This window comes from Monodelphis domestica, chromosome 1 (genome assembly GCF_027887165.1).
Source record: "Monodelphis domestica isolate mMonDom1 chromosome 1, mMonDom1.pri, whole genome shotgun sequence".
Classification (NCBI taxonomy): Eukaryota; Metazoa; Chordata; class Mammalia; order Didelphimorphia; family Didelphidae; genus Monodelphis; species Monodelphis domestica.
In genome coordinates this window covers 332,223,789-332,249,834 of record NC_077227.1, presented here as the reverse complement: position 1 = coordinate 332,249,834, position 26,046 = coordinate 332,223,789, and the positions used below count along the sequence as shown (strand labels likewise).

The 26,046-nt window shown below is 33.9% G+C and overlaps 1 protein-coding gene across 4 annotated transcripts in view; it reads right to left on the bottom strand.

Annotated features, from left to right (window-relative positions):
* Nucleotides 1-26,046, bottom strand: part of ATG2B (autophagy related 2B) — a 138,179-nt gene that overhangs the window by 13,238 nt on the left and 98,895 nt on the right. For all 4 annotated transcript variants that reach the window (XM_001367856.3, XM_007473620.2, XM_007473621.2 and 1 more), the window contains 14 exons: nt 25,463-25,543; nt 22,063-22,169; nt 21,810-21,902; nt 20,256-20,326; nt 19,794-19,870; nt 19,358-19,528; nt 15,791-15,932; nt 14,224-14,429; nt 12,352-12,578; nt 10,762-10,870; nt 5,112-5,306; nt 4,346-4,447; nt 1,518-1,596; nt 806-1,001 (listed from right to left, as the gene is read on the bottom strand). In XM_001367856.3, the coding sequence (XP_001367893.1) occupies nt 806-1,001; nt 1,518-1,596; nt 4,346-4,447; nt 5,112-5,306; nt 10,762-10,870; nt 12,352-12,578; nt 14,224-14,429; nt 15,791-15,932; nt 19,358-19,528; nt 19,794-19,870; nt 20,256-20,326; nt 21,810-21,902; nt 22,063-22,169; nt 25,463-25,543 (1,856 nt within the window). The remainder of the gene's footprint in view (nt 1-805; nt 1,002-1,517; nt 1,597-4,345; nt 4,448-5,111; nt 5,307-10,761; nt 10,871-12,351; nt 12,579-14,223; nt 14,430-15,790; nt 15,933-19,357; nt 19,529-19,793; nt 19,871-20,255; nt 20,327-21,809; nt 21,903-22,062; nt 22,170-25,462; nt 25,544-26,046) is intronic.

Sequence of the window (26,046 nt, the reverse complement as noted above, 5' to 3'; positions counted from 1 at the left end):
AAACTAGATGGGGGAAGGAGAGAAGGGAGGCTGAGTGTGGTTCGGGACTTTCTGCTCTATGGGTCATAGTTGTGCTCGAGGGTCTCAGACTATGCTACACTGTAACAAAAGAAAGTTTTATTTTCTTCAGATTTACCATGCTATGACTTTTAATAATAAAACCACTTAATCACACAATTAGACAACCATTCCCATAATTTTTCTCAAAGTTCCTGGATGGTATGAAAAGCAGAACAAATAGACTGATCATTCCAACCATGGAATGAAAAATCTCAATGGTTGTAAATATTCATTGTAGTGTATGGAACTGCCAAGTGTATGGAAACATTCAAACAATTTGAATGATTGTAGAAAAAATATTTGTTGTTTGATAGTTTTTCATCTGTGTTCAACTTTTTCTGATGCCATTTGGGGTTTTTTGGCAAAGATATTGGGAGTGGCTTTGTCATTTCTTGTGCCAGTTCATTTTACAGTCTAAGAAACCAAGGCAGATTAGGTTAAATAACTTGCTTAGGTTCACACATATAGTAAGTGTCTGAAGCCCAGTTTGAACTCAGGAAGATTAGTCTTCCTGGCTGCAGGCCCAGCACTCTTTCTACTGTGCCATACAAGTAAAAATACCTAAAGATCTTAAGTGGTCTCCCTATTAAGGATCTAAAGATCTCCCTATTAAGACCCTGAAAAGTCACATATTATTTAGATCCATCATCAGTTCACATTAGAAAAGAAGGATGAATAAACTCTGTAAAACCCAAAACTCCAAAAAAATGATTGACAAAGTTTAAAAAACAAACACAAATCTTACCTAAAAAACACAGGTTGATCAGTAAATAGTGTTGCTTCAGGTAAATCCTCCTCCTCCCCATTAACTACTTCCATTGAACTGCCATTATGGCATTGTTGCTTTGGCCCAGGAAAAGAAACAACTAAGTTTGGCTCCTTTGAGGCACTCAAATGCTTTGGCAAACTGCAGGTAACATCAGCTCCAGGAGATTTTTTAACTGAAAATGTGACACATGGGAATTTTTTTTTTAGATTTAGTATATTCTTTCGAATAGTTATACATATACATTTAATGTGCTGACTTAATATAAAAATATAATTAGGGTTAGAGAAAGAATTTGCTCAAATCATTTAAAGGATTATCTTATATGTATATCATTATAGAATCTGTCCACAAATTAAAGATAAATGTATAATGCATATAAATAAATATACTTTATTCTTAGAGAAGTCTAATATCAGCTTACATTTTTAGAATCTACAATAGTTTATCAATCATTTACCATAAATATCACATGTGAGTTTTATTTGTACGGTATCTATATTATTATACTGCTTTAAAAACATCATAAGACTATAATATTCAGAGCTAGAAGGAACCTTTAAAGTCTCTCTTCAATCTCATTTTACAGAAGAGGAACTTTAAACCCAGAGAAAAGTGACACACCCAAGATCACAAAGTCAATATGTAATATAACTAAGACAAATTTAGGTTATGTGATGCATACAAATACCTTCTGGATCTGGAGTCATTAGAAGTTCCACTTCTGTAGAAAGACTAGTGAAAAAGTCCTTCAGGAAAAACAAAGCATCCTAAAATTTAAAAACAATAGTCATGGTTCTTAAAATACTATAGAAAGTCTTGAAGACCATCTTCTACATTGTAGGAGGAAGGGAAGTTGTGATTTGTGACCCACTAACATGGCAAAACAAGAGAACTTTTGACTACTGTTACTATAGTTACATCTATTTAGATATTCCCAGTGGCTCTGTACAAGAAACATGTCAATCAGTATTGAGAATGCCAATAAACTTCAATTTCAGTACTGAATATCACAAATTAAAACTTTATCTGTTTCTCTCATTCCTCAATGCCTTTCAGTTTAAACAATGCCTCAAATTTTAAGATGAATAAACTAAGAGCTGATGAATGTAAGAGTACTAAAGACTACGCAATTTCAAAATAATTAAATTATCAACTACATTTATTAGGAGAAATATAGAAATGGAATTTTTCTGATGAAATAATGTGTTAAGTATTATTCTTTTGCCAGCAATTGGGGATATTTCAGTTATTATACATCAGTATTTTTTGGACCTTTAATAAGCGCATTACATAAGGCCTACAAATAAATGTATCCTTACATGAAAAATTTTTGTTGGCAAAAAACAATCCTTTTTAAATAGAAAGGTACAATGTATTAGTCAAATAAATAATAATACAATTTTCAATGTCCATGAAAAACATTGTTATTTACATTAATGCTTCATTTTTAGTGTGGGTTATTATAAGCTTTGGGTTCTTAATAAGATACTAACAAAGGAAAGTAGCTTTTAAAAATGTTATTTTGTACATTTGTTTTCATACTGTTCCCAGATACCTATACACAGGATGATAATGAAAAAGTACTTAGCCTAACTATCAAGTAATTTGGCTTCATGTTCTTGAATTTATTAAAATTTAGGATTATGATATAGTGTTTTAGTTCTTAACATGTAAAATGTAATTTGAATAAAATTAAGATGAGGACTGAGATAACTGTTCTCTTGGAGAAAAAAAATTACAATTACAATCCCATAAATCCAAATTACAATCCTTCATTAGTTTATTTTTCAAAAGACATGAAAAAATATAGTTTAAAGTATTGGACATTATATGATGTCCCAATTGAATTAGTTACTGTCTCCACTTTAAAAATCAAACTCAAAAGGATGGTTAAATGTTATTGTAAGTAGAAAGGTTTATGAATGTTTTTGTTTACACACATAAAAACAAATATAAATATAAATACTATATATAAATACACAAATATCCATATATGTCAGTCTAGTGATGGATTGATTGTATTTCTGTTGTTCAATGGCTACCATAAATTTGGAAAGGCTCATCACTACATTGATAGACAGATGGTGCTTTCAGCTATAACAACTCTCAAAGACTATTAAAAGTTCTAGAGAGGCTATAATCTGAATTAGGAGAGGGAAAATTTACAAAGACAAAATCACACCAATCCAACCCAGACTTCACTTTGGCTTTTTCTTTTTTTTTTTTCACTATTTTTTTAAGTATAGAATCTGAGCTAATTCTTTCCCTTGAATGTTCAACATATTCATGAAATCTATTTTCCTGGCCACTTTATTCAAGATTAATACTCCTTATTTTAAAATTATAATACACTACAGCTAGAGAGAGAAATTCAATATTTTAAAAAACCGCTCAAAATCAATTAAAGAAAACTCAGCTCATTAAGGTCAGCAAAATTGTTTCATGAAGATAGCTAACTTGATCATATTTTCAGCCTCAAAAGAGGTATCCATTAACAAATTTCCCCAACACTACATCAGATTTTTATAATACCCAAATACTATTTAAAATGCAAATATCAAACAAAAAAAGGGGATTCAGAGAACATAAGACAACATAAATCTAAAGTAGTTATTACCTTGTGTGGCCAATCTTGGGAAAATCACCAAAAAAATAATGATGTTTTATGAAATCTTACTAAATTTGAACAGGTATTATTAGAAATTATTTTTCTCAATAAATTATTATATTTTTATAAGAAAAAATAGAGCAATCTAAGTGCATTCTTTAAATATCTGCATTCATTTTTTTTGATAGACATATATCAGAGCCTCATTTTTTTTGTTGTCTTTATTACCAACCAGTAGCCCTGCATACCATTCACACATATACTCTTTTCCTACAATCACTCAGACATAATATAAATAAAAGTTTAGTTTCTTTTCCAAAGACATTTACAAATATGCATTTACTTTCAGCCTCAGAACTAACAGAACATTGGTTTTGGTTTTTTTTAAACCCTTTCTTTCATCTTAGAATCAATACTGTATGCTGATTGATTGGTTCCAAGGCAGAAAAGTGGTATGGGCTAGGCAATGGGTGTTAAGTGACTTGCCCAGAGTCACACAGCTAAGAAGTGTCTGAGGCCAGACTTGAACCTAGGACCCCCCCACCCCCAGTCCCCCATCTCTTAGTCTAGCTCTCAATCCACTGAGCCACCCAGCTGCCCCAAGAGCATTGTTTTGCAAATTTTCTAATGAACTTAACAAAATATAGCACCATTATTTCTATTATTACTAGACTATAAATTACATAAGGATAGGGACTGAATCTTACTGAAGTTCTCTGTCTTGGGCTTTTGGAGTCCAGGACATATTCTTAATGAATGTTTGTTAAATAAATGATTTTTTTTCTAAGAAACCAAAAGTTTCTTTAAGTTGTTAAAAGTTTGAGTTTAATGCCAAATGTCATGTACTTGAGTCATAAGAAGTAAAAACATTATGAGTCTAACAAATTTATATTTTTCAAAATACAAACCTGGTCAATATTGAGTCGAAGTGGCATTAATGATACTCTTAAACAACATTCCTGTGGTGCTTTTCCAGATTCTGGACGCACATGTAATGCTTTAACTGTTAACTAGAAGACAAATGAGAAAGAAAGAAATTTTTTAACCAACAATTAAAAATCTTTCACTTAATAATCTTTTGTCTCATTTTGAAAAAAATGATTGATCATTACACAAATTCAACTCACACTTTCTCCTAAAATAAAAATGAAAGCAAATCTTTTAACCTTTTTTTTAAGGCACTTTAATATACTGCTTTTACTTGCCCAAAATTAAACCTCTTAAGATATGAAACATTTCCCAAAACAATGAAAATTTAGTATAGATCAGCAAAGTTATTAGTTTTTTCTACTTTTGTCATAATGTTGGTAAAAATTTTTGCAACAAGGTGAGAAATGAAAAGGTGTTTTGAGAAAATTTTAAAGTGCTCTTCACAACATACTTCAGTATATCAAAATATCCATGCCAAACTTCAGGGGAGAAATCTTTCTGTACTTTGCTACATTGAGAGCCTCAGGTGGCATGCAAAAGATGCTCCAAAGGGTGAGTACTCAATGCCATTGTAGCTTGTTAAAAATCACCAAAGCTTTACCAAAGTTCTTGAAGAACTCAGGGTCAACTCCATGACTTAATGAGGCTTCAAAAAGTACTGAACGGTTAGATATAACAAAAGCGTCTTCCTATTGTGTACTTGCTAAAATATATAACTGAAAAATAGGAATAGTAAGTCCTTACCATGTTAGAATGGGCTTTCCTAGGCATCTCCTTACTACAGTAAAGATATAAAAATTTGTTCATTTGTGATGTAGCCAGGCGATCACGAATCTCAAGGTCCTGAACAATAAACACTTGGCGTGACACTGGATATTCTAAGAGGCTGGATTCGCATTCTGGTTTGCTTGGTGGGTATACTTCATGCTGAAACTTCACCTTTACATTAATATAAAATAGACACTATCTTATAGGAAATACATAGAAATTATTACATGTTCATTCAATTAACAAATGTTCAGGCCCTAAAATCGAACATCTTTCTGATTCAGTATATATAATCTGATTTTGTAAGGCAAGAATGAGCACCATAGCGTTTCTGATTCAGTCTTTAGAGTCATTTAATTTCATCTTGACTATAGCATATATACAGTAAAAAGCCAACCAAATATTTTCCCATCTAAAAATGTTATTTAAAAACAAGTTATTGCTAGTAAAGACTGAACAAATCCAAGAAATATAAAATGCATAAAATTCAGAATAATTCAGTTTCTCATACAAACTTAAACAATCAATTAATATTAAATAGCAGGCATTGTAGGAGGCTCAGAAAATCCAAAGACAAAAATGGAAACAATCTCCGCTCTTATGGGGCTTACATTCTACTTGGAGAGGCAACACATACAAAAAGAAGTATATAATAAATATATGTAAAATGAATTTGAAGTAGTTAATTACAAGGTAATTATAGAAGGGTCAGGAAAGGCATGGAGTTGGTGCTTAACTAATGACTTAAAGGAAGTAGGAATCACATAAGGCAAAGAGACTGCATTCGTGCCTTTGGGAAGGTCAGTGCAAAGGAATGGAAATGCGAAATAAGTACAACTTATGAGGAATAGGTTAGTTTGGCTGAATAACATGGGGGGGGTAAGATATAATAAAGCTGGAAAGATAGGTATGGGTCAAGTCGTGAAGGACTTTTAAAAGAGTTTGTACTATTTCTTATAGGAAAAGGGGAGCCAATGGAGTTTAATAATAAAGGGCAAGCCAGTCAGATTTGTACAAGAAGAAAATCATTTTAGTAAGTATATGGAGACTGGACTGGAGAGAGGAAGAAACGTGAGTCAGGCAGACATATTAGGAGACTGCTGCCACATTCCAGGTTAAAGCTGACAAGTGTCTAGACTAAGATAATGGCTGTGTGAAGAAAGCAGAGTTAGATGTGAAAGATGGTATACAGGTAGGAAAAAACAGTATTTAGTAACAGACTACATATGTATGGTGATGTAAAAAGTAAGGAGATTAACAGGAGACTAGAAGAAACTTAAATTAGTACATTATTTTAAAAGCCATAGGAGAGAAATATTAACTAAACTAAAAAGACTAATAACATCACAGAAAATTTCATTTCTTCTCAAATCCTTACTAAACACTACCATAGTGTCAAACTTTATTTGCTCTTTCAGATCTTAACATTCTCTCAGAAAATTTCTTTACCAAGAAAAAGTTAAACATAAACTTTTTCAACTTCCTCCTTCTACACCTCAAAAAACATTTTCTAGATAAATGGGCAAGGGACATGAATAGGAAATTTTCAGATAAAGAAATCAAAACTATTAATAAGCACATAAAAAAGTTCTAAATCTCTTATAATCAGAGAAATGCAAATAAAAACACCTCACACCTAGCAGATTGGTCAACATGACAGCAAAGGAAAGTAATGAATGTTGGAGGGGATGTAGCTAAGTCAGGAAATTAATGCATTGCTGGTGGAGTTGTGAATTGAATCCAACCATTCTGGAGGGCAATTTGGAACTATGCCCAAAGAGCGTATCTGCCCTTTGATCCAGTCATAGCACTGCTTGTACTCCAAAGAGACAATAAGGGAAAATACTTGTACAAGAATATTCATAGCTGCACTCTTTATGGTGGCCAAAAATTGGGAAATGAGGGGATGCCCTTCAATTGGGGAATGGCTGGACAAATTGTGGTATATGTTGGTGATGGAATACTATTGTGCCCAAAGAATAATGAACTGGAGGAATTCCATGTGAACTAGAATGACCTCCAGGAATTGATGCAGAGTGAAAGGAGCAGAACCAGGAGAACATTATACACAGAGACTGATACACTGTGGCAAATTCAAATGTAATGGACTTCTCTACTAGTAGCAATGCAATGACCCAGAACTATTTGGAGGGACATATGAGAAAGAATGCTATCCACATACAGAGAAAGAACTGTGGGAAAAGAAACACAAAAGAAAAACAAACAATTGATCACATGGGTCAGTGGGGCTATGACTGGGAAAGTGGACTCTAAAAGATCACACTAGTGCAAATACTAATAGTAAGGAAATGGGTCTTAATCAATGGCACATGTTAAACCCAGTGGAATTGTGCATCATATATGGGAGGGGATTGGGGTAAAGGGAGGGAAGGAACATGAGTCTTGTAACCATGGAAAATTATTCCAAATCATCTAATTAAATACAACTTTAAAAAAACAAACAAGTAAATCCACTGGGTTGTAGAAATGTTATCACTTGATACCTATTTCCATATTATTCATTTTTGTTATACAATGATTTTTTATAGGCTAAACCCCAAATTACATACCCATATATGCATGTGATACGTGATGTCATATGTTCTTCTTTTACATTTTTACTCCAATTATTCTTTCTCTCAATGTGGTTTCTTATTCATTCTTTAATAAACATTCTTGAATAAATAAAAATAAAAGGGGGCAGCTCCAATGCTCATGGATTTAAAAAAAAAAGACCACCATTTTCTATCTACTCTCTTCTCCACTTCTTCCCCCCTTTTACCAAACATAAGGTGTCCATACTCCTTCTAAATGTTAACTCCTCCATCTGAGACCTTGCTACCATTCCCACACATCTCTTTGAGAAAATTGCTCCAAAATCCTCTCTAATTTCTCTTGGTGTTTCTAATTACTCTTTTTCTACTTACTCCTTCCCCTCTACCTAGTAACACATTCAGGACTCCTTTACTCTAAAACAGTGGTTCTCAACCTTTCTAATGCTGTGACCCCACAATACAGTTCCTCATGTTGCAGTGACCCCAAACCAAAAAATTATTTTGGTGGCTATTTCAAAACTGTAATTTTGCTACAGTTATGATTTGGAATGTAAATACCCGATATGCATTATGTATTCTCATTGCTACAAATTGAGAGGTTGAGAACCGCTGCTCTAAAAGAACAAAACAAAACAAAGACAAAAAAAAGAAACAACTTTCCTTTCATTAGTTATATGTTAAGCTTTTATCCCACATCTCTCCTTTTTCTTATTGCCAAAATTCTAAAAAGAATAATGTACAAATGGAGATTTTGAACCCTAGACTTCAATCCCCAGAAGACCTTGGTATTTCCCAAAATTCCCTATAATCTCTCTTGAGTCTCCACGTTGGCAAGATAACAATTGGTATTTAATTGGCAGTAACGCCTCCCACACTCTCTTCCTTTGCAAATGATACAGCAAGTATAGTGGTAAGCTAAGTGCAGGGATTTTAAATGGGCTAATCAGCCATGGGCACATGGTTTTTATTTTGTATCTTCTTTATTCCTTGATTTCTAATGATCATTAATAAACCTCATAAAATGTAATATTTTATTCTTAGAGATATAATTTAATTTTTACAATAATGTATACTCAGTGCCTTAACATCTCTACCAAGAATGTGATCCTTAGGTAATCTGGATTGCATTATTACTATTCTTCTAAAGCAATAACTTAAGTTCACCAATGAGTACCTTATTGTCTAATTCAAAGGATTTTTCCAAAAAGTCTTTAAAATCCTGTTGACTTTTCTGTAGTATCTTATACTGTTAATCATTCATTCCTTGGAAATCTTGGATTCTAAAACACCAAATTTTCATCCTTTTCTTCCTCTCTGACAATTCTCTTGTATACTCTTTGCTGACTCCTTTTCTGGCTGCCATCCCAATCTCCTTAACATAAGAGTACCTTTGAGGTTCTGTAATTCTAAAATAATTTTTCCTGGCACTTTAAAAAAAAAAAAAACTCTTACCTTCTGGCTCAAAATTGAAACTAAGTATTGGTCCTAAGGCAGAATTGCAATAAGGGCTATGCCATCTATTTTTCCAGTGTCCACAGTGCCCTGTTGTACATTAAGTAGTGAATCCAACACTTAATCTGTTGGACTGTTCCTAAAATTTTCTCAGTATTATGAAACTAAAGAAGCTGCTAGTGACCTCAAACACTATGGAGAGACTTATAATGGATAAAAGGAGTCTGCAGCATATTTTCAACAATGACCTTTGTGAAAGAAGTAAGGAATAACTGAAGAGATTAATCATTGCTACTGGTACCCACAAAGAGAAAAAAAGATGTAGTGGAATAATAAGTAGATTCTCTAGGAATTCATGAAATGGTCTGATAAGAAAAGCAGTTTGAGATGGTATGAATGAGTTTTAGCTTCTACAGGGAAGGGAATACCCATATAGATGTAAAAAAGAGCCACTGAACTGAATGTAATCTAATTCATTCCAATAAGCATTTATTAAATGCCTACTATGTACAATACACTATGCTAGGCACTAGTGATAACAAGATAAAAGAACAAAAGAGTTACTGCCCTCAAATTGCTTATGTTCTACTGGAAGGACAGCATGGAGGCAGTACTAAGTGAGACATCAGAAGACGTGGGTGTGAATTCTTCCTGGCTTGACTACATCTGTATTACCTTAGACAAGTTACTTAGCTTCCCTGGCTTCAGTTTCCTCATTTATAAAATGAGGGCCTGATTTAAATGGTCTCTGAGGTCTCTTTCAGCTTTGTACTTACAGTCATGTGGCCATATGTAAAGTGCATAAATTATTGCAAGAGGAGTGAAAGAACCCTGATAAATGAAGGAGTGGAGGAGCTATCAGGAAGGACTTTTGGTAAGAGGATGTACATAAAATGTGATGTGAAAGCAAAGGATGCCAAGAATAAGAAGTGAACAGGAAACAATTTTTTATAAAGTAATGGGGGTGAGGAATGTAATATTACTATAAGTAGACCAGTTTGGATTCCCTGAGTAAAGGAAAGTAATGTAAAGCAAGCCTGTGAAATGAGAAGTTGAAGAGTTTTAACTTTTATTTCAGAGGCAATCAGGAATCACTGAAGGTTCTAAATTAGGAGGATAACATGGTTAGACTTTTATATCAATAATATTATTTTAGCAATTGGATAAAGCACTGGCTAAAAAGAGGGATTTAAAGCTCTTTATAAGAGAAGATGAAAGATTGGGGCAGACTCGTAGACAGGGATCAGATATATGGTAGAGTTGTAGTAGCAAACTCAAACAGATTACATAGATTACATATTGACTTAGAAAACCACTAAATAATACTGTTCATGTCACATGCATTTTTATTTATTTTGTTGGATATTTCCCAATTACGTTTTAAATTATTTTGAACTCTACTCAGGAATGGCCCATGTTCCCAATGTTGGACACCAAGGGATCTCACAACTACTAAAGTTCCTGACTTTAGGACAATTCTACCTGCTCACAGGAGAGGGTAGTATAACATTCACAAGCATAACAGGTTGGCCCTTTAGTTATGGGGGAGAACAAGGTTCAACTAAACAGACATAAACAAATAAAATTTCTATTCAAAGATGTCTTTCAAAATGTCTCACCTTGCTCAACTGTATTTCCATTAAAAAGTCAAAATTCCTTCCTTTTCCTCCACATGCTGTACTACGTCCATGTCTTGTGGGTGTATGAGAAGGAGAACTGTGTGGACTACTACAAGAAAACCAAAATATATATCTTATTGAAAGCAATATTCCACGAAAGTCAATTAATGTTATCAGAGAAAGTTTTTTTTTAAAGGCAAATCAGTCAGATCACAGAATAATACCCCTTACCCTTTCCAAAATACATGCACAATTACATATAAGAAAATTGGATACTAACAAAGCTAAAGCACTATCCTAAGTTTTGTTGATATACATTAACTATAAACATTTTACTATTAAACAGCAAAATGATAAATGTTGAAAAGTATAAAGGAACATTAGTAGTAGTGGTAGTAGCAGTAGTCTCTCGGTAAACGAGAATGACGATTGTCTTTGTGTGTTTTCATCTATGGACAGATGAGTGTGCACAAAGACACTTGTGCGTGAAAGAGATTTAAGTGGAAGAGTTGATGCACAGAGACAGTCCCACTCTCTCGGCATTGGAAGCCTAGGAACATTAGTGATGTCTACTAATACATAACATGGTCCATTATCCTGTTCTTAGACCAAGATATTCATTCTGTTATACTACAGCCCTTCTTATTTAGATGAAGATTTATTTTGTGCCAAATATAAGGCTACCAGAGGGTAATCGTGAATTTTCAGTTAAAAAAAATTTTTTTTAATAATCCTGACTTATAATTGGATGACCGTGAAAAATGTTTTACTACTCTGCATAAGTGGCTAAAACAGTTTGACTCTAAAGGTCCCTTGTTAGGTATCTTATTTGGGAGATTGCTCTAGAGCAGTGATGACAAACTTTTTAGAGACCAAGTGTCCAAACTGCACTCTCATGCTACATATGAGCCACTCCCTTACACCAGACAGGGAAGGGAGGAAGCACTCCCATTGGGCTGCCAGGCAGAGGGGTGGGTGATGGGAGACTTCCATAGACATGAGACAAATATCAATACCAATGTAAAGTCCCAGGATTCTATGATAAGACCAGAGATCATCCATACTTTTCTCTATCAAAAACTGACCATATTCTGCCCGATAGTCGACCTCTGCCAGATATAGTAATCTAGTTCCAAAGACGTGAGTCTTCCAATGCTATAAACAAAGTCAATACTGTATAGTCCATTACCATTCCTTTTTAAGGTAGAATATTAGGCAAGGGTTCTCACCAAGTGGCACCATCTAATCCCTCACTTTGTTATGGGACACGCACCTCCCCTGACTGTAGCTGAAATATTTTAGCATTCAAGCCCTACATTACATTGATATAAATTATTTAAATTCAAAAGAACACATATAAATTTCACATAAGAACAGGATTAAATTTATAAAACCTTTAGGAACTACATTACCAATCATTACTTATAAAATGGGAAGAAATATGAAGTGGGGAGAAAATGGAGAGGGGGGGGAGAAAACCCAGTAAAACCATTTCACAGTGTTCTTATTTTTTCTATTAACAGAACTACCTGAGGTGGAGGAAGGGAGCAAATAGGGGGAGGGAAGGAGAACACAAAGAAACTGACTTACACATAACTTTTAGCTGGAGATGTAGGAAGCATCATTCCAAAATCCTTTCCTCCATAAAGATGCCAAACAAGAGAGACTTCCTTAACAACATATCGTATTATAGGAATAGGAAAGTGTAATGGTGCTTTGCTAGTATCCGTTTTTTTAATAGGCAAACTAAAATGATTCTCTATTATTACAATACCATCGTCAACCATTGTTTTCACTACTGGTTCTTCTTCCTTCTCCTAAGGGAAAAAAAAATCTCAATTATACTCACTATAAGAATGCTCTCTCACATAATCATTATTTCTATTTTCTTAAGTTCAAAAGTGAAAAAGGAAAGGTCTTTTTCTATACTTTTCTTGGAAATGGTCATCTATATAAATTTTTTTAACTTATTTAAATCACCCCCCCAAAAAAATTTTATTACTCTGCCTCATTTGGCTTTTGTAACACATTTATCATTGGGCATATGTAAAATATTATTAAAAATTATGACAAGCAACATGTCAGTTGGTTTTGATGAACTAATTCTTTTCTACTTTCTTTTAAAATCTTTGTTGCAAAGATTTTATACATAAAGGGGAGGGAAAAACTCAGAAAGGAATGAGCACTTTACTTTACTATCATGTATCAGGCTCTGTGGTAAGCACTTTTTGCAAAAATTATCTCACTTGATTCTCACAACACCCCTGAGGTGCTATTATTATCCTAATTTTATAAATGAAGAAACTGAGGCAAAAACAGGTTAATAAGTGACTTGCCCAGGTCACACAGCTGGGCAGGTGGGACTTAAACGCGGGTCTCCATGACTCCAGACCTAGCACACTATCCACTGTGTCACTAGCTGCCAGAAATGAATACAAATGAAAAACTCTATGTGTGTAGGTGTGTGTGCACATGTGCACATGTATGTGACTGCATTATAAACTGAAGACTAAGGAAAGTAGAGTGGAACTGTAAAAAAGGAGGACAGACTCTCCCACAAATGTTCCTAATTTAAATTCTATGATCCTACAAACCTCTATAAACTTATGCAGAAGCACTGATATCATTCTTGTTTTGTGATTCTATGACATGGACTATAGAGTCAAAGAATTAAACCTCAAAATTACAATTAGAAAAGTAAAAGATACAGCAAACTAAAGTATTCTAACACACTAGGTACTCAGAATTTAGTGAGAAAAACAATCACCCAGAGTAATTGTTGGACATGTTGCAAAATTTTTTTTAAAGATGTCATTAATCACGCTGCTAAACATTGTTATTTCCCCCTCACCAATGTAGTGGACAAGCTACACTATTTGGTCTCTAAATTCTATCTCCAACAGCTTGCCTGAAGGCATGGCAAAACATAGAATATTATAAAAAATATTACATATTATTAGATTTCAGAAAAGTACAAAACTACAAATAAAAGTCAAACATTTAAATAAATAATGTAAATTCAAATTTAGAAATTGGGAATGGACTTTCTCAATATTATTTTAATATCATCTTAAATAAAAGGCATTTGTAAACTCCTTCACTCTATTCTATCATCTCTTATTTTAACTCAATGATTTTAATCTTCCACAAACATTTTCCTCTAGTACCATACCATAGTATGGGAGTAAACCTGGAACAATCTATGAAGGTCTCACCAAGAGAGCAAAACTTTGAATATAGACAAAATGACAGAGAAGAGTTCTGTCATCCAAGGACCAACCTAAGGTCAGAGAAGTTCATCATTCAATTAGTGACAGGGTCAGGAAATTTTCAATTATAACTCTCAGAGACACAGTGTCTCTGTATCTCTTTAGTCAGACACAGTGATCTGCATTAGTGGAAGAAGCACCCACTCCAGTGAAATCATAAATCTCTAAAATCATAATATTAATCATTTCTTACATGAATAGCTACTTTAGGTGCAAAAAGAATGCAAAAGTCATCATTTTCTGAAGGTACATCTATTATTGCATCATTAATCATGTGTTGAGTGCATGAGGCATAGCTGGGACTAGGTTCTTGTGAGATATTCCCACTTTCATCTGGGAATAGAAATAGATCTGAGCAAGACGATGGCTCTTGAGTTTGTGATCTTTCATCCAAAATACCTAGATGAAAAGATAATTGTGTTAGGAAATACATATAAGTCTCCTAAAGGGGAAATTTTCAATAAATAAATTCTTGAAAATTTAAAAATGTATGTTTTCAAAAGGTAGACATAGAGGTATTATATCTTCACAGTCCAATTTGTCTTTTTCATGGGAGACTGTATATAATAAAAAGCACCTGAGTGACAAAAGCCCTGTTTTCTAGTCCCAACTCTGTTACTAACTAGCTAAGGATGTATCCTTGGGGCAACTGATGTAATCTCTCCAAGGCTTATACAAAAGCTCATGAAACAAAATAGTAATAAGAATATGTGAAATTCAAGATCCAAATTTCGAAAGACTGGCTGATAAAATCTTATGAAATGATAAAATGGCTTTCTGAGACTCAGGTCCCCTGAATTAGTCTCAAATAATGATAAATTCAATGAATATGTTAGGAAAAAATATAGGAAGTTTTGAAGTTTAAAAAGTTAATTAATCACAACAGTCAAAACAAGATGGATATTCCCAAAAGATTTGTTTTATGGAAGATTATACTACATTAGAGTAAGGTTTACCTTTTATTTTGTATTTTTATTTGACTATCATTAAATTTGTAATAAAATTATAATTCATAATAAAAATGTAATTTTTGTCTGCATATGTGACATATACATTATACTTATATTTTATAATTTTATTAGAAATATTCTTATTATTCATTAAAAATAATGTAGTAGTCATTTTTTCAATGAAGCAGGAGTTGTATGACTGTATATATGCACAAGTCCATGCCTAGGTGATTCTAAATTACCTTCCATGTTTATGAACCCTGCCTACACCATAGTATTTTTAGCATGATATGCACTTAAATTAAATGTTTGAAATGAATTAAAATGACATTATTTTGCTCTCACTCTGAGTCTTGCCTCATGCTATTTTCCTAATTTGGTACTACCATTTTGCTTATTTAAATGTTAACTTAAGACACAGCTCAGATGTCACCATTTCCATGAAAACTAGGACTATAATTTTTAACTTTTTCCACCCAATAAAAAAATTAGTACTTAACAGCAAAATGTCTTGTTCTGCTCACGTTGCCATGTGCATGGGTCTAGTTCCTGAATTTAATTTCACACTCATTACTTTGAGTTTTCTGAGGACAATGGTCATGTCACATATTTCGTCTCTATTTCACAGGAACTTAAGCACCCATTAGAGACTCAATAAATAAGACTTGGTATGATGCTAGATAATCAAATGCTAAAAAAAATTTTTTTTAATCTTGACTCAGAAATAAGTTGGATTTTTAAAATTGTAAATATACGATAATATAGGACCAAATTACATCACTCCTATCAAAGAGTAATTCTCTATCTTACCATTTGACTGTGGTTTTATGGGAGAAGCAGCTTGTTGTGAATCAATTTCCTCCATGGCATCACTCATCAAATCTCTCAAGATTTGTTGATCAGCTTCAGGAAGTACTGGGCCTTGTGAAGATGGCCAGCTAGTGGTATCCACCTATACAGGGGGGGAAAAATGGAGTCAAGCTCACAAAAAGCCTTCCTCAATTATGTACACAGATACAAAACTACTTTTTCAGACTTCTTGTATAGCAGTTTTACAGATCATCCAAGTGAGAAAGAACACACTAGTAGAGGTGATTGGGGACTCCTTGTTGAAGGGTATGAGGTTGCTGTTTGTCAGTAAGACATCTGCTATCTTTCTGGAGCTTCCAGGATGTGATGATGGAGAATGTCCCAAGAATTATAAATCCTGGTATCTAAGACTCATTTCTAATAAATCATGAATAAACAATTGATACTGCCTAAAAAAAATTGAAAAAACACTGCTAACAATTATGAAATACAATGCTAATCACGCATGTAGCAAAAACAAGGATTTCAGAATTAAAACGGGAAATTTGAGAAGGGAAGAGATACAAGATAGTAACTGGTAAGAGGTTTTGAATTTCTGAGTCACATTTTAAAAGTCTCCTAGCCAGGTGCTGAGTGGAAAAAAGGAAATATTTAGAGTAATTTTGAATTTATGATACAGCCAAGTAAACTGGAATAAAAGGAGAAAGGACAGAATCTACAGATGAGTATAAAGAGAGAGCCAAAAGCATAAAAAGTAGCTAAAATGTAAAATCAACATAAGTAGAGATTTTCAAAAATTAATAGGAGACAAAAATCAGAAAAGGACATAGGCCCATGGCCTAAAATGTTTCTATAAAGAAGCAGTAGATAGAGGCAATAAGAAAAGTTTATACATACATTATAATATCAGAATCAGAAGACTTGGGCTACATTTGGGAAATTAAAAAGTACTTTCACAATCCCAAGCTACTCTTTCATTGTTGTTTTCCAATCATTTCAGTCATGTCCAACTGTTCATGATCCCAATTTGGGATTTTCTCAGCAAAGATACTAGAGTTGTTTACCATTTCCATATTCAGCTAATTTTACAGATGGAGAAACTAAAGCAAACAGGGTTAAGTTATTTGCCCAGGGTATAATATGCTCATGGTGATGATAAATTATCAACATAATCTCTAGGGTATTATTAACACTGTAGGTATTACTAACAAAAAAAAAAAAAGGTGAAATGCATGATAGATCTAAAAGGTCCAATTACCAAAGATGATTTGTACACAAGAAATAGGGCAAAATATCAAAGAAATTATCAGAAATGGTGAACCAATAATATGGAAAGGGCAAGTAAGAGATGAAAAGTAATAATAAGATGGAAAGAAGCAATAAGAGAATGGAACATGATCACTGCACCAGCAATCACAAGCAGAAGGTCAACCAGATTACTGGGTAGATTCTCTAGGAAGAATTTATGAGTACAATGACAAGAATCATATAGGATAAGGAGGTATGCCTAGACTATGTACAGGAAGTTCCCTTTATCAATGACATCCCAGATTTAATCAGTCAATTAGTGTCTACTAAGAACTAGGCCTTGTGAAAAAGCAATGGGGCCACAAACAAAGGCAAAAGGCAATCTGCCATCAAGAAGCTCAGTCTAAAGGAAAGAAGAAAACAAGTATTTTATGGGTCAGGCACACTTTACTAAGCCCATTTACAAATATGACCTCACTTGACTCTCATAACTCTGGGAGGTAGATACCATTATTATCCTCATTTTGCAGGAGAAAACTGAGACAAAGGTTAAGTAATTTGCCTAGGGTCATAGAGCTAGTAAATGCCTTGGGCCAAATTTGAATTCTAGTCTTCCAGACTCCAGGTCCAGACTCTTCTATCCACTGCTCAAGAGACAGGGGAGAGAGCACACAAATAATTATGTACAAAGTATACACTGAGTAAAATGAAGCAATAGGGGAAAGTAGTTGCATTAAGTGCTATCAGGAAATACTTCTTGTTGGAGGTAGAATTTTATCTGGGACTCAAAGGAAACCAGGGAAGCCTAGAGGCAGGAGGGAGGAGAAAGAGAATTCTAGATATGGAAGCACAGCCAGTGAAAATGTCTAGAGATGAAATATCATGTGAGAAGAACTGGCAAGGAGGTCATCATTACTGGATCCCAGAGTAGAGAAAGGTATAAGACTGGAAAATAAGATGCTGGGTGAGAAAGGGGTTATAGAGGGCTCTGAATAACAAACAATGATTTTACATTTGATCCATTGGAGTCACTACAGTCTACAGAATGGAGGTTAAGAGGCATGACATGGTCATACACACACTTCAGGAATTATAGCTTTGTCAGTTAAATGGAGGATGGGTAAAAGTGGCCAGAGATATAAAACAGGGAGACTAACCACCAGGTATCACAATAGTTAAGATGTGAGGTGATAAAGGTATGAACCAGGGTAGTAAAAGTGTCAAAGGAGAGCAGGGGGCATATAGAAGATGTTTCAAAGGTAAAATTGAAAGGATTTGGCAACAGATTGGAAATGAGGGGTAGGAGAATATTAATATTTAACTAAGAATACTATCATTAACAGCCTAGCCCTTACCACTCTTCTGCCTTGGAACCAATACCTAGAATTCATTCTAAGGCAGGAGGTAAAGATTTAAAAAATGAAAGAAAGAAAGAAATTGAGGAGAAATAAGAAAAGCTAACAGATCTAAAATATTCTAACTATAATGCATGTACTTAAATTATAATGAGCCATCCAATTCTAAACTAATTTGCATCAGAGTCCTAGGAGAAATTAACAAAGTCACTTCAGGATCACAGGTTACAAAATCACCAAGCACTAAATTACAGAAAGAAGAATATAGAGAGAGACAGCAAACATGAGAAATGGAGATTCAGAATACTCAATTCTGGTTTCAATGCTCAACACTTTTCCCCAATAATCGAGCTGTTAGAACAAAAATATTTGTTAAGTTCCAAGAAGGCAGCATCTCAAAAGATCAAAATTTAATGGAAAACTTTAGAAATGTTAACAAAACAGAAAATGACAATGAAGTTACAGTCAGCAGCAATGCAGACATAAATGAGGAATATAACATAGTAGGTTAAAAGAATAAGGAATTTTGAATAGAAGGGAATATGGAATGTAGAAACTATAAAATTCAATACTGGTGAGATACTAGGAAATTAGGGGGGAAATTTAATAAAAGGTAAGTCTAAATTAAGTAAACTATCATTAAGATTAAGAAGTCAAGTAACAAAAACAAAATGTAACTTTCAATTTGTCTGCCCTTCATACATTTCAAAGCACTTTCACAAGCTTCACAATCAGGTGAGGAGTTCTTTGTAATCATCACTAATAACAAAGAAATGCACTTTAAAATTACAAATACTAAAGGTTAACAATAAGGAAAAACAACCTCAAATGAGGCATGTCCAACAATGTATATCTCACAAGTACATGGCCCTTCTCCAAGTGTCCTTCATACCTATAACTCAACAACAATCTACTTCACATCACTGAACAGAAAAAAACTGGATAACACGTTTCCATTGTGTACCTTTGCTTTCCTTTGGACAGTTGCAGGCTTAACTTCTGTTTTGTTGGGTGCATGTAAATCACCATAACTTGCAATATACTGTATAAGATTCATGAGGGCAGCACAAGAATCAGAGCACGTTCTGATGTGAATAATATCACTGGAACAGTGCAGCTCAAAGCGAGGTTGAGTCTGAAGAATAGTGAAAGAAAAGAATGGCATATATCAGACAAAAGTAACATGCAAAAGAAAACATTCTGGCATAGATTTATATTAAATAGCATTTAAAATAATAATCTGCCATATCACAATACTGAAAAATTGTTAATTTCTAATTTAGAAATCATTGAAATATTCATTTATTTTTACTCAAATAAAACAAGTCACAAAACAATTCTCAAAGATAATATTAGCTTAAAAAAACTTTTCATTTATTTTATCTGTTTTAGTAACTTACTTGCTCTCCATCAGAATCAGACTTTACTGCTGTGATAGTTAATTCCAAAAGGCCCATATCCATTACACGGACATAATCTAAAATTTAAAAAAGTTAAAAACCATAATAGAGAATGGAGCTCTGATTTTAAAAAAGGCTTCTTTTTAATACTATCAACATTTATCAGTTTCATGTAAGGGATAAACTATAAAGATTTAGGTCATGTAAAGGAATTACAGTTTCTGACCATAATATACTCACCACACATCTTATTTTTAAAGGTAAAATACTTCATATGTTTGGCATATATATAGCATGACATGACCTCTTTTAATCTGACAGCATTCTCACTGAAATTATAAGTAGATCAGATCTCCAAAGTGTTTTTTTAAGTATATGTTGTTCAAAACAATTGTCATAAGGTAACTAAGCTTCTCAACTAAAAGCATATACCTACTATAGTTTTAATTAATGATGTCTTACCTCTATTCAAGTTTATAGCCACAGTATTACATTTATCAGACAAATGTAAAGCAGCCTCATCCAAGATAATTCTGGAGAAAGAATACAATTCCAAAAAACAGTTTGTAATGAAGGCCAAAAAAGTGATGTAATAATTGTTAATATTATTTTGGCTACCATTTATATGGTGGTTTATGGTTTGCAAAGTACATATGAAATATCACTGATTTTCATAAGAACTTTGAGAAGTTGTTATTCCCATTTTGCAGACAAGGAAACTAAGAATGAGAGAATTTAAGTGATTTGCCCAGGGTCACAAAGCCATTATTTGTCTGAGACAGAATTATAATTTCACTACCATCCCCACTCCCCATATAAACAACTTCTCTTTCTCTACTTTTCAGTTCAGGTCTTGATACATTATTTTATCCTGGTAAAACTGTCAGCTCCTTCAAGATAGGTACTGCCTTTCTTTTTGTTCTGTTGTATCCTATGCCTGGCACAAAGTACTTAATAAATGCTTAGTGACTTGATTTACTGACAAATATTGGGAGAAAAAAAGAGAGCAGCAGATAGTTTTGAGATGAACAAGTGCTAATAGTGTCAAAAGACTCCAGTGATTTACTCTTAATAGCTTACAAAGTTAAAAATATTTTGTCTGGAATCCAAGGTACCCCACAGTCTGGTACCTTCCCTTCTTATTAACTCTCTGAACTCAAAACACACCCAGGACAGTCCTGGTCCCATGTTCTTTCTTACACTATTCCTTATGCTTAGAACAGCCTCAAGGAGCAGCCAGGTATCTCAGTGAATAGAGCATTAGGCCTGGAGATGGGAGACCCTGAGTTCAAATCTGATCTCAGGCACATCCTAGCTATGGGTCTCTGGTCCAGTCACTTAACTCCGAGGCCTGCCTTAAAAATGATGAGTATTGATTCTAAGACAGAAGGTAAGGGTTAAAAAGAAAAAGTCTCCTTTCCCCACCATGCATGTTGAATTACTACTCATTCTTTAAAATTCAATTTAAATGCTACCTTCTTCTTCATGAAAGCCCTTCCTGAACCCCTAGGATTTTATTAATTTTCTAATGCATGTATCTTATCACTCCAGTTCTTAAATTCTATTATCCTGTTATAAAAGGTATCACAATATACCTCAGAGAACAAACTACACAACAATAAGTATTACTAAAAAGAAAAATCCTTACGTATAGAATTGACAACCCTCTACTAAATTAGAAATTCAGTTAAAGTAGAAGCATGCCTTCCCCTAAATCATGCTTTAAGGCAATGGATGGGAAAAGTTAAGAACTAAATATTGGATCTACTCATTATTTGAAGCAGACTAGTGACTTCAGTGGCAAAAGAACTCCTAAAAAGTAAACTCCCTCTTCTAATGCAGAATGGAACCTGTTCTTTAACTTACATTCTTAGGGAATGAGTTGGCTCTTTAACTATTATTCTTTACTATCCTAAAAATAGGTATCTTTTACTAGTATAAAAATTAATAAAAATGTTTAGGTAGTTTAAAAAAATTAAACATTAAAAAAAACATATAGGGAGATTATACAGTTACCTGAGAGTAGATGCTGATTTATCCAAAGAAACACTACTGGAAATACTAAATGTTTCCACAGTAAGAAGAGATCTTGTTGGCAAATAAAGAGGCCTGTGATAAAAAAGAAACAAAGTATCATAGAGATGGCAAAGTTCTCCTAAGACTTGTTGAAAAGAATTTAACCATCTTGAAAATTCAATCATCTGTCTTAATTAACTTTAAAACTAGCATAATGAAATGGCTTATATTTTATATCATATGTGTAACATACCTATAGTCAAGAGCACAACTCCAGAGATGAACATGAAATGTGGTAAAGGAAGCTGGAGGATTATATCCCAAAACAGGTTCATCAGAAATATTCATGAAATATAAAATCTATAATCACAAAGATACAAAATATGCTGCTTTAGATGGAAAAAAAGGCTCCTCTTCATGTAATATCCTGCCTGAGAATCAGAAAAGTCCAAATTCTAAGTACTGCTATTAATAAGCTGTTTGACCCTAAACAAGTCACTTTTAGTCACTCAGAATCGTCATCTGTAAAAATGAAGAGATTTGAGAAATAATTTAAGATTGCTCCAGCTCTTAAATTCTATTATCCTGTTATAAAAGGTATCACAATATACCTCAGAGAACAAACTACACAACAATAAGTATTACTAAAAAGAAAAATCCTTATGTATAGAATTTTTTAAGGGGCAATTAAAAAAACTTTTTTAATTAATTTGTTTGTAGGTTACATTACAATTCAGGTATTTCCCTCCCTCCCCTCCTCCGCCTTTTCCCACCCTAGAGAAGATATCACATGACAAAAAATACATAAATAAAAACTATGTCTTTCATGTTTCTATTTAAAAGTTCTCTCTCTAGAGGAGGACATTCACAAGTGATTCTTCAAACATTAATTCTATAGCTGTATACAATGTTCTCTTGGTTCTACTAATTTCACTCTTCATAATTTCAGGTAGTTCTTTCCATGTTTTTTTAATTAACCTGCTTATCATTTCTTACATTGCAATAATATTCCATCACAACCATATGCCACAATTTGATCAGCCATTCTCCAATTGATGGATATCCCCTCAATTTCTAGTTCTTTGTCACTATAAAGAGAGTTGCTATAAATATTTTACAACATACAGGTTTTTTCCTTTTTTCCCCCAATCATCTTGGGTAACAGACCCAACTATGGTATTACTGGGCCTAAGGGCATATACAGTTTTATTACTCTCTGAGCATAATTTCAGATTGCTCACCAAAATGACTGATCAATTCACAGATCCATCAACACCATATTATTTCTAAAGTTATGCATCATTACAAAGCCAAATATATTTGAATTTAAAAGGAATATTGCTTATATGCTGTCATGTCAACTACCTGGGAAAATATCTACTGTGAAATAATTTCAACCTGAGTATTAATTCATTTAAAGCATATATTATTTACCTTAACTTTCATCTGTATTATATTCAGAACTACTTCAAGTTCCTCAATATTTTCCTGACTAGTTTTCTGAAATCTCTTAAAGCTGAAATTTCAGAACTGAATTTTTTCAAATCTGCAATAAAATATTCTTTTTAATTTCACGTATATTTTACCTTTTAATGAAGTTAGAAACTTCCATCCCATGGGGGCAGCTGGGTAGCTCATGGATTGAAAGTCAGGCTTGGAGACATGAGGTCCTAGGTTAAAATCTGGCCTCAGACACTTCCCAGTTGTGTGACCCTGGGCAAGTCACTTGACCCCCATTACCTAGCCCTTACCACTCTTCTGCCTTGGAGCCAAGACAGAAAGTAAGGGTTTAAAAAAAAAAAAGGAACTTCCATCCTTTCACTTGATGATTTTCTCTTCACTCACCCCTAACATTTACCTGTATAATCAAATTGTCAATTAGTCTTTCTGCCGCAAACTTATCCACAAATCACGTTGGAAAACAGTTCCTTTTAATCACTGTCAATAAAAAATAACACTAGGGAATTGTTGAATTCTAATGCAAGAAAATAAATAGAATAAGCCAGCTTTTCACTCACTGAGAGTTTTCCAGGTCTACTTCAAGCATAAAGTATCATTCTATTTACTATGATATGAAGAGAGAGCTTTTCATAAATATCTTTATCTCAAAAAATGATTCTTTTGACACCATGAAAATATAATTTTACTAAAAAGTATGATACTGAGGTCCTAATTTCTTTTGTTGTTTTTTAGTCATTTCAGTCACATCCAAATCTTAGTGATCCCATTTGGAGTTTTCTTGGTAAAGATACTGGATTGGTTTGTCATTTTCTTCATTTTACAGATAATGAACTGAGGCAAACAAGATTAAATGGACTTCCCGAACAAAGTCACAGAGCTAGTGTCTGAGGCCAGATTTGGACTCAGGATTACCTGACTTCAGCTCAGGTCCATTGCACCACACAAATGCTCTGTCCAATTTCTAATATATGTAAATTAATGCTAATTTCACAAATCCCTATGGGAAAATTCAAGACCATATTTTATAAACCTAGAGGAAATATCAGGAAGGTAACAGATAATATAGAACGTTTTAAGTCTGTTAAATACAGTGATAATACAAAAATATTCCATGGGAATACAAAGAATGATACTGGAGTTATTATAATAAAAGGATAAAAAACAAAGAAAAAGCAAAGAAATTTTAAAATATTTAGAAATCAAATGAATTAAAGCATTGTAAACCTTGAAATTTCTTAGACTTGTGAATGTTGGAAATTTCACCATTGGAAAGTTTCATACTTGGAAAAAATTTCCTACTGATAGTAAGAACTCTATTGGAATGTGAACCCCCTTGGCATGGGAGGATCCTTCTCCTCCCTACTTAAGACTACTTTAGGACAGAAACCTTTTGCTAAACAATGGAAAGGGCTTTGACCTATGCTTAAGCATAGAACAGGAAGTTCTTTGAGTCATGATTGATTTTAGAATTGATACAATAGAGATACTTGGAATGACAGAACCAGGTCTTGGAACTTACAATCTCCACCCTACTCAGTCCTAACAGGATTTAGGAAGGGCTGCAGCATAGATCAAGATTTAATTATTTGAGAATATGACCTTCAACAGACATGTGCAAAGGGGCAGACCTCTGGACGGTCCTGGGTTAAGCTAGAGCCACCATTGGCACAGGGAAGACATGGACAGCGATTGGTAGATGTGAGAACTGAGGGGAGGGAACTTAGATGTTTTCCTTAAAGATAGCGGGGTCTGAGGACTGGGGGGTGGTTGGAGAGGTTTTGCTCTGAGAGGTTGTGCTCTGAGAAGTTTTGCTCTGAAGGAGGCTGGAGGTGGAGGCCCCTGAGACTGTTTCTCCATTTTGGTCACATGAGTGATAGGGACTGATCTCTTTTCTTTGCCTCAGCTATCTAAGGGCTTGGGCCTTTTGGCCCAGCCTAAACAGAGGGGGTATTTAAGCCCTATTCCCTTCTCTCCCCTTTCTCTCTCTTTCTCTCTCTCTCTCTCTCTCTCTCTCTAATACCTTTCTTCCTCCTGTTTGTAATTAAAAACTCCATAAAAGGTTGACTGCTGACTTGAGTTTTCATTTAGGAATTATATAGCTGAATTCCTTGGCGACCTTAAATTAATATATATCAGTCTTTTAAAGTGGTTTCCTTGTCACAGCATTAAAGAATAACTTTTAGTAACATAACCTGTTCATGCCAGCTAAGTCCAGAAGGAAGTACTTTGTGCTGAAGAGTAGCTCCTTTGAGTCCCACAGCAATGAGAAACTCCTACAGAGGAAAAAATTTTCAAAAGGAGTTAAAATCATAACCATTACCAGAATTTTATAGTTGATTCATACATTTTTCTGAGAGTACAAAATTGGCTCCCTTTCTATTAAAATGGATCTGTGACCTCACTGATGCTAAAGTTTCTTGCAACAATGGGCTTACTACCCATCCATGCCTACTCATCCTGTATGATGTTTCTTTTCTATATCCTCTCAACAGGTGACCCATCTAACCTTCTGGAAGTCTTCCTTGATTTCTTGAGAAGGCCAAAGGAATACTATGACCTTCTTTATTATTTGACCTTGATACATAACAAGCTAATCTTTTCTCCATGTCATATGATTCCTTGATATATTTTATTCCTGTTTTTCTCTGGTTATCCTCAAAGTTATCCCCAAAGTCTGTTCATACCTACCATTCTCCTCTCTGCTGCCCATCATGTAGCTAGGTAGAAAAATGGATAAAATGCTGGACCCAGATTTAGGAAAAGCTGAGTTCAAATC